The sequence below is a fragment of the Zingiber officinale genome, chromosome 9A (genome assembly GCF_018446385.1).
Source record: "Zingiber officinale cultivar Zhangliang chromosome 9A, Zo_v1.1, whole genome shotgun sequence".
NCBI classification, from domain to species: domain Eukaryota; kingdom Viridiplantae; phylum Streptophyta; class Magnoliopsida; order Zingiberales; family Zingiberaceae; genus Zingiber; species Zingiber officinale.
In genome coordinates, this window is record NC_056002.1 from 106741203 (window position 1) to 106751563 (window position 10361).

A 10361-nucleotide genomic window follows, 5' to 3' on the forward strand; every position below is an offset into this window, starting at 1 on the left:
ATGAAATCTCGACAAGTTGAGATTGATCAAATGCTAGGTAACTAGGAAGTCTCGACCAAATAAACTTTCAAAGACCATAATTTTTAACTCGGATATCAGAACGAGATAATTTTTAGTACAAAATGAGCTCGTTTAGAGATCTATTATATTTGTTACTTAATATCAGTCAACTAATCATGACTTTAAAGATGGATTTTAAGGAGTTTTTCAAGGTTAGTTGTTGGGGGTTTTGGAGCAAAGTGTTATATTTTTAGATTAACAAGAGGCAATTCTAAGTAACAAGAAAATGTTTAAAGCAAGATTCGTGTAAAATTATTTGTACTCATTGTATTTACTTCTATTTCTTGTACTCATGTGTTATATTTATGATCAAATAACACATTAATTTAATACAATAAACAAATTGGGTTGAAATTTCAATCCGGTATGAGATTTGATTTCCAGAGCCCAAAGTTAAATGGGCTTCCCAATAACAACAATTTCCTTTCTTGTTTGGATGTGTTAAAATTAAACGACAATGATTTGTCTTCACTTTCACTTTTATTTAGATTTTTTTTTTCTTTCACGTTTCTAATACACGAAGGACTTAATTTCTTTGTTTCAAATTACTATGAAAATCTCAAACTTTTTTTTCACTTGGGTTCTTATTCTGTAAAAAAGTTTTAAGACGTTAGAAATTCGTTAAAATTTAAAATTTAAAGTAATATTATTATAAGACAAATATTGTAGGATATTGTAGGAAGATTATTAAGAGTTCTAAAGTACTAGGAGGTACAATAATATTGTCTTAAAGGAAAAAAATTCAATATTTATATTGATCTTATAACTAATTTGAATAGATGAATCAACTATCTAAAATTTAAACTAATTTTTATTAAAAATAAGTTGTACATCCACGCGATGGCATGCAGATAATTAAGGTGATAGACTCACACCAACTTAACACTACGTAAAACATAAAAACGATAACGAGGGAGGCCACCGGTACGAACAGAAAACCAGATAATTATTTATGCCTCGCCTCTCGTTCTTTTTATTCATTGTAATTATTTAAAAGTGATCCATGAATGATTCGTAGTGAAGCCGGTTAATGATTCGTAGTCACCATGGCGATCTTCCTGTTCGTAGGTTCATCGGCCGCTGGTGCGACCACCTCCGGAGTGAAGCTAGTATCGTTCAGGCCGCTTTTGACGATCAGGACGCCTTCGGAATTGGCGGTGTTGGTGGCCCACCTAGGACAGCCGTAGATGACGACGTTGCGGTCACGTTGAAGGATGAGGACGAAGTTGCCCCGTGGGCCGCTGGTGTTGCTCGCCCAAACAGCCCTGTTGTTGCCATCGTAGATGACGAGGTTGCCGTCGGTCTGCATGCGGAGGACGCACTTGCGGCCTCGGCCATTGGTGCCGGAGGCCCACACGGCCCGGCCGCTGTCGTAAAGCACCAGGTTGCAGTCGGTCTGTATGATGAAGGTATAGCCCCCTTGGGTAAGGGATTGGCCGGTGTTCATCGTGTCGCCTCCATAGAGAATGTTGTCGGCCATGGAGGAAGGCAGGAGGAGGCCGAGGAGGAGAGCAGCAGAGAATGACAAGGGCAGCCATGGTTAATTAAGCTACGGAGATCACTCACTTCAATCAACTGATTGCTTGTTTAGAGTTTGAAGCAACTCCCATCTATTTATAGACGAGGAGGTAATTTAAGGGAGTTTTTTTTGGCATGCACTAGTGCAAGATACTAAACTATTATGTCGACTTATGATGCCATTTTCATCGAAGTCCCCTCTTAGTAAAATGGAACCATAACACTGGTTACTTGACTTCCGTAATTGTTTTCTTTTGGTTAATTAACAAGACTTTAATTATAAAAAAACTATAATTAATAATCTCTTTCTTTCACCGTAATATAGTTTATACACAACTTCATTCAAGCATATGACCATTTTATCCTTTAGTTTACGCATGTATTATTATTATTATTATTATCAATTTGTAACGTGATCCTCTAGTATCACTTTTAAATTGAATATGTGTTGTTATTTAATTTGAGAACGTGCTATGTTAATTTCAAGATGCCATGTTTTTTCCAAGATCTATTTTTATTTCAGTACGTAGTTCGTAAATAAATGTGGTGCATGAAAGAAAAACAAGGCATAAATAAATATGTAATAGAGGCACCAACTTAGAGATCAGATTCCCTTATCTATCAAAAAGTGAATAATAGGATGGTTAAATCTGAACATAGGAAAAGATTACAATTAATAGTTAGATGATGACAATAATCCAACTGTAATTAATAGTGGTCAATCTTCTAATTTTCTGGACTAGGAGATCTGCCACGAACTTATTTACCCTTAATTTGATGGACAATAAGGACATTTCCAATCATTAAAACTTTGAATGAGATTTTTTTAGAATTATAACATGTCACATCAATATCATAAAAACTCATTGAAATATTCCCAATCGTTAAAATTTTGAGTGAGCTTTTTTTTTTGGTATTACTAAATGGTCAGAATCTGGCCAGTCAGAATATATGCATGCATACATATACATGAGTATTTTAATAATATCATATGTATATATTAATTGGGAGATAGAGATTTCTAGTTGACCAGGCCAACAAGATTTACTCTTTTTTTAAAAAAATTTCTCTCCACATGTAGTTGCACTTGCGTGGCTTCATGGATATTACATAAATTTCAATACAAATTTACTATTCTCTTCACAATTAAAAAAACTTGCATATAATTTTTTTCATTTAATATCTTTATATAGTTTTCATTTGATATTTTAATCAAATATAATCTTTAATTTAATTTATTTATAATTAAGAATTAATTAATTAATTAATTTATAATTTAATATAATTTATCATTTTATTTAATATTTAATTATTTTATAAATTTAATTTAATTATAGTCATTTGTATATTTTTTTAACTTATCTCAAATATATTTATTTTTAAAAGAAAAAAATATAATTTTAATTATTACTGATTATTTATAAATTGAAACATTATAATTAACTCATCAAATAATTTATTTTTAAATTATTTAAAAAAGATCAATCATGTACATTAATTATTGGTTCCATCTTCAAAAGCAAAAGCGGATTTAAAAATTAAAACCTACACTTGAATTAAAAATCCTAAACTTTATCTACACAATCAAAAAAACTTTTTTTAGTGAGATTTTTAAATTTTATAAATCTTTGATAGATCTTGTATTGGAAATGCTAAGTAATAGCCGTGCTTAAATTTCCAAATGCTTTATTCGTGGAGAAGTGTGAGCCATCAAATTTAAATTGCAATGGATCCGTCAAATTAATTGTTACTCATCGCTATGATATTTTCCACGTGATCGATCGATCGATCGATCTCCACCGTCCATCGTATTGACTGAAAGAGCTACGAAATGGCGTGATACTGTAGACGATAATTTTTGGATTCGCACGTGATCAGATTCGGATAGTGGAAAAGATAAATAAATATATATTTCTGCACGTGGCTGAAGTGGGGATCATGTCTATGGATAATAAGTTTGGCGAAGGTCAACGCTGCAAGGTCAACGGTGCAACGGTAACATGCCTTCTTACTGTATTTTAATATTTAAGAATTGAATTTTAATTTTAATAAATTAACTGAAAAGTTTTTTAAATATACAGTTGACATTAAATTAGGTTGATGGATTATTCACGGTAAACACTTTCTAATTTATCTCGGTAGTTATTCATTTCTAAGATTAATCTAGATAAATGGGGCATCCGTATTAATTAAAAATAAAAGAGAAATATAAAAGAAATAGAGAGTTTGATTTAAATATTTGGAAAAAAATAAATATTAATTAAAATTATAAATATCAAATATATATTTTGATAGGATGAAAAAAATTATATATTTTCATAATGGTATGATATGTCCATTTTAAATCTAAATTTTTATGATTTTATTTTTATAATTTCTTATCCCTCGATCTAACCATCTTATTAGGATTTTCTTATCCCTCAATCCATCCGATATATTAGGGTTTCATTATTTAGCAGCAATTAGGACTTCTCTATTTAACCGCAATTAGGATTTCTTTACTTGATATTTGATCATCTTGATCTAATCGGTAGTTAGTTATTCTGATAGTCTGAGTTATGATACCATTTAGAAACAAAAATAATTCATATATATCATTAATTATATGATATTATTTACTTTAAATTAAAAGCGCTCATGATTTTTATAGATTCTATTTAGAATATCTCATATTAATAGAGATTTCGTTTTTTCATGTATATTAGTCACTTTTATATATTTTAAATGTAAAATTTTATTTACCACCATCAGAACCCTATTTTCCTCTTCAAAGTCATATTCTCCCTTAGCATTTTTGTGGCTAGCTTAATTTGTAAATTTCTCACCTTTATTAATTTGCATTACATCTATTCCTGTTTTTATTTTTCTAAATATTCTTCCTATAGGTCTATATTGAGGGAAACACATAAATATTATTATCATGAGGTCTGGAGTTCGAATCTCGATAAAATTGATATAAATACTTCGCTTATGTGTTAATTATTATTCCAAAGGTTAGTAGTCATACGTGATTTATTTCCTCCGTATTGATCTTGTGATAAATTGACGGAAACATCGAGGATAAATATATTCACCTTCTATCATCATATTGAGAGACGGACTCCTCCTGAATTGGTATATACTTAAAAGGCTGGGGTCATATTACACCTGGTTAGCTAGGCAGATGGTAACGTTGCGAAGGATTTCTCCATTGATCAACTTGGAAATTTTAAATTGCAAGTTGCAACGTTGCGATCGTTTTTAAATTGTAACGGATCCGTCAAACTAATTGTCTATGATATTTTGCACGTCATGATGTTGACCGTCCATCGTATTGGCTTAGCTTCGAAATGGCGTGTAACTCTAGACCATCATTTTCGGATTAGCACGTGATCGGATTCCGACCCAGGAAAGATATATCAATGGAACCCGTATATTTCTGCACGTGGCTGAAGCGGCGATCGTATCTGTAAAAGATAGAGTTTCATTTTAATATTTAAACAGTTGAATATTTTTTTTAACTGCTAACTTAAAATTATAAATCTTAAACAGATAATACATATTTTCATCTTGAAACTATTTTCTCCTTGCTTTACTTATCGATAAATTTAAAATATTTATCTAAATATTCATACAGACTTGTAATATGGTGTAATATGGGAGGGACCGTTCCTGGTTTTTTTTAACTTTTATATCCATATAAAAATTTGTACTCCTTTTAAAAAATTAATATTATTATTATTTCCTTTAAAATGTTAAAATGTGATAGTGTGTTTATCATCATTCATAATTATTTTGAGATGGTAATAAATTGTTAGGCCTAGTCGACTTGTTAAAATGATAATAAATAAAATAATATATTTTAAAAAAAAGTGAAAAAGGAAAAAAATTAGATTAATAAAAAAACTCTAAAATTTTGTTAGTTAAATTTTTAGATTTTACAGTATTACATTATCATTTTAACATAATAAAAATAAATTTATATTATATTATATGATTCCTAATGTATAAGAATATTATTACTATTTTTTAAAAAAAAATTATTGGGACCCTTACTAGAGGAGATGAATAGTGATTTGATGGTTTACTCATCTATAAAAGATTAATAAACAACTAAAAATAAGAATAACATGCAAAATAGAAGAAGCACAAAAATATCCCGTTTTTACTTAGTTTGAAACTACTAAGTCTTACTTCATGATCTAAAGTCCAATGATAGCACCATTATTTTTTTTTTCTTGCCAGAGATATTCTGGAAACGAAGAAACCTCTTATAAGATATGTACTTACAAGCAAATAAAAGTAAATTATAAAAATAGAGATGAAAATTAATACAATATAAGTAAATAATTTACGTAAGAAATTTTTGCTTTGCTCACATTGCGATTCTTTAGAATACCTTATGAAGGTTTGAAATATAGTAATACTTCTCCTCAAAACCACTAAGAACTTATATTTGAAATCCTCAACGAACCTTCTTTATAGGCTTAAGTCGAGGTTGAAAATCATCCAACAATCGATTGTTTATCACCATTAGTCGATTGTTCTTTCATAATTTTTTCATAATTTGAACATTGCACCTATAGAACGACTCTTCCAACTCTACATTGACAATAATAGTCGATTGGTATACCTTATCGTTCAACTATTGGAACAACATTTGAGCTCCTAAATCAATTGAGAAATTTTCTATTTATTGTAATAATGTCATCAATCGACTAATCGTCTCCATCAATTGACTATTCGTTGTTAGAGAGTGGCAAATAGTTATTCATGATGCTTTGATTGGTCATTCACGAGTGCTTGTCTACAATGATTTATACACAATGGAAGCAAATATATACAACATAAAACTAAGAACAAGCACAGAGGCAAATTAATTTAACAGGTTCAGAATCGTTGGTTCCTACTCAATAGCCTACCATCTTAGTAAAATCATCACTAACTTTCTCCTTACTAGATAACTTCTAGAGATAGAGAAATTGATATAGGAGGATTCGTTGGATATTTTTTTATTTTTGAGTAAATTATTCTTTTTATAATTTTTGATTTTTTTGATATTTAGGTATTTTTGATAATATTTATCTTTTGCATTTTAGGATTTTTAGATCGTTTAAAATTTTTAGGATTTGAGTCTGTTAGAATTGTTTTCCTTTTTATTAGGATTTTTCTTTTCTTGCGTGTCTTAGAGTTTTTGAACTATATAAGAGTATGTTTAGATGATGTTCAGGGAAATTTTTTTAAATTAATAATATTTTGTAGCGGTGTCACTATGTTCTTATTTCCTGGTGGTCTATTAAAATCAATAGATTGTAGAAAATTACTTTCAGTATTCATGCATGAGTCAATAGATTTAATAGCCCGATAGTGATTATCTAGTGAGCTATTGAATCTATTGACTCACATACAAATACTAGAAATAATCTTCTATAACCTATTGATTAGGAAAATAATGACACCATCAAAAATATTATTAATCAAAATTTTTTTTCCTAAATATAAATTAAATAGACCCTTATACAGACCAAAAACTATAAGATACACAAGAAAAGAAAAATCTTAACATAAAAGAAAAATCTTAATATAAAAGAAAAAAATCCTAATAGACTCAAATCATAAAAATTTTAAATGAACTAAAAATTCTAAAATGCAAAAGATAGAAATGATCTAAAATACCAAAAAACCTAAAAATTACATAAAAGAATAATTTACTAAAAAAAAATTCAATGAATTCTCCTTCATCATAAACCTTTTGCATCACCTGTTCTTACAAAGCAAATGTAAACCAAAACACAAAAATACAAATAATATCAAACTAAAATGAAATGAATAAGTTTACACAAAAACTTGGCTTTGATTGTAATGTGATGACTTTAAGTTGCTTTGAATCTGCATCCTGATGTCTGAAAATATAATAGCACTCTCCTCTAAAATCCTCAAGATCTGACCAAGAAAATCTCCTCAAATCCCTTCTTTTATAATCTTCAGGTTGGGATTAATTTTAACTTATTAGTTGATTGATCATCACCATCAGTCGATTACTCCAGTAAATTGATCGTTGAACTACAGAACGACTTTTAATAACATTGTTTAATCATAAACAGTTGACTATTACTATTTATTAGTCAATTGATGCCCAAACAGTCAAGTGTCGCAACCAATTCAAAAACCTTTTGTTTACTTCTACAATGCCATCAATCAACTACTCAAACTCGTCAATCAACTGATGGACAATCAGTCAAGTCCCTAATCAAGTTCTAAATTTTCTATTTTCTTAAGGTTGGTGTGATCGACCTCTGGTCAAGGTTGACCAAGCTCAAATTTAATCGAGTTAGGTTTGGATGTTTGATCAATATGTTAGATAGTTGAGCAAAAATTCAAGTGGATCTGTCACTTATAGGTTGAGCAAAAAGTCAAGTATGCCAAAGTTAATTGGATACTTGACAAGAAAAGAAGTTCAAGTGGATCACGGTAGACTTGACACTTGTGGGTTGAAAGTCAAATAAGAAGTTAACAAGAGAGAAGTTTAAGAGGGTCATAGAGGATTGAACATTTAACATTAATGGTGCAATTGACCCTTGGTCAAGCTTTAACTAGGTTAACCAAACTCAAGTTGACTCAAGTTTAGGTTTAAAATTTGATAAATATGTTAGTTGGTCGAGTGAGATGTCAAGGTTAAGGTTGATCATATATTTGACAGTCGATCAATATGTTAGTTGGTTGAGAAAGAGTTACATAGGTCAAGATTGACCAAATATTTGATGGTGAAAATTTTCAAATGAGTTATGGTTGATCAGACACTTAGCGGTCGAAAGTCCAACATAGAATTGACACAAATGGAAAGTCTAGTGGGTAATTATTAACCGTACACTTAGTGATCGGAAGTCCAAAAGGGAGTTGATAAGTGGGAAGTTAAAGTGGTCATGGGTAACAAAAATCTTGGCAGTTGAAAGTCTAACATGGAGTTGGCATAAGAAGAAAGTCAAAGTAGATCATGGTTAACCAAACACTTGGTGGTCAGAAGTCTACCAAGGAGCTGGCATAAGGTGTGAATTTCTGGTAGGTCAAGGTTTACTGGATACTAGGTAGTGAGGAAGTCCCAACATATCAACTTTGATGGGATGCTAGGCAATAAGGAGGTCTTGACAGGTCATGGTTGATCAGATGGTAGACAACAAAAAGTCTTGGTTGGTTAAGGTTAACCAAATGTCGAGCAAAAGAAGTCATAGTAGGTTGAGGTGATACAAGACAAGATGAGAATTCGATTTTGGTAAGGAAAAAATTAGAGTATTAATCAATTGATAAGGTGTATTGATCCACTAATAGACGTAAAAATCTAAAAATATCAAAAAACATAGTTGCTACTATTGGTGCAATAAGCATCATATGATTGAACTTAAGTTTTGATATTGATAAAGGATTAAAAGTTAAGTCTATTTGAGATCTAATATGTTTATAATCTTTGTAGAAAATGTTGGTGCAGGGAGCACCAAAGATCGAATCTAAGTTTTGCTTATGGCAAAGAGTTCAAAGTTAAATTGTCTTATGATCTAACAAGTGTTGAATCAAGTGTGCAGAAAAGTCCTAAGTGTGCAGAAAAGTCCTAAGTGTACTTAGGCAAAAGTCCTAGTGGATTCTAGGCAGGTGGAAAACCCTAGGGTGAGGTAACCCTAGGTCCTAGGGGGTGGAAACCCGAGGTTCTGAAAAGTCTTGGTGAGTCATGTACTTTGGGAGAAATCCTAGAGTCGAAGACTTTAGGTGAAAATCTTGGTGGTCATGGACTAGGTGAAAGACTAGACGGGTTGGGGATCAGATGTCCAATAGGAAAGTCCTGAAGTCTCGTGCACTGAACAAAAATTCAGTTGGTTTGGAGGACCGGTCTGGGAATAGGAAACTTATCCTGAGAGGAGTAGGTGAGGACGCATTCCTCATTGAGAGAACAGTAGGCGTTGGTTCGACCTAGGATTTCTGAGAAATTCGAAAGTCAGAACCGGACAGTCCAAAGGTTGTTAAAAGTTATTTTCATATATTACTTGCTATTTGTCTAAACTCTATTTTGCAGGGAAACTAACATTTGCAGGTTGAAGTTTTGGCTTGATCGGTCGACTGAACCAGGGATCGGTTGACCGAACCTCCAAGCAAACAGATTGGATTTCAGCGAGTCGCTGATTGGGTTCTACCAAGGGATCGATCGACTAAATAGTGGATAGGCATTGACGTGGTCGAGCTAAGTTGATCGAATCTGATGAGATGGGGATCAGTCGATCGAACGACGAGATCAGTAGACCAAATGAAGACTTCTATCCTAGTAGCAAAAATTGGATGGGAAGTCAGGCCGATTTAAGCAGGATCGGTCGACCTATCCGAGGGATCAGTTGACCGATAGAGTTGGGTCAAACCTAATCCTGACATCAGTGGATCTGGATCAAGTTTGAGGTGGCTATAAAAAGGGGTTTCTGCCAGCACTTTGAACATAGAATTGAGAACTCTTACGCTCTTGTGTGCTGCTCTGAAACGCTTCAACAACGTGCAACCGCTGCTCCAACAATCGACAAACTTCTACTTACTATTATATTGCTGATAACAAAGTTTTTAATTGTACTTAATATCTATACTTATTTCTGAATCTATAGTGATTACCTAATGAAAGCGATCAACGATCGCATGCCTTGGAGTAGGAATCGTCACAGGCTCTGAATCAAGTAAAAGAAACCTTGTTAGCATTACTTTTTTTTCCCCTGTTTTTATTCCGTTGCGTTATTTTGTGTTTTCCGAAACGAGTGAAAAAGCCATGAGTGTTATTC

The 10361-nt window shown here is 31.8% G+C and overlaps 1 protein-coding gene across 1 annotated transcript; it reads right to left on the bottom strand.

The window, feature by feature from the left end:
• Positions 1–1087: 1087 nt before the first annotated feature.
• On the bottom strand, positions 1088–1582 carry LOC122021485 (mannose-specific lectin-like). The gene has a single exon (XM_042579605.1). The coding sequence runs from the start codon at positions 1538–1540 to the stop codon at positions 1088–1090; it is 453 nt and encodes a 150-aa protein (XP_042435539.1). The 5' UTR covers positions 1541–1582.
• Between the last annotated feature and the right edge of the window lie 8779 nt (positions 1583–10361).

Coding starts and splice junctions, on each gene's coding strand:
- LOC122021485 (XM_042579605.1), bottom strand. CDS start 1,540: ATGGCCGACAACATTCTCTATGGAGGCGACACGATGAACACCGGCCAA.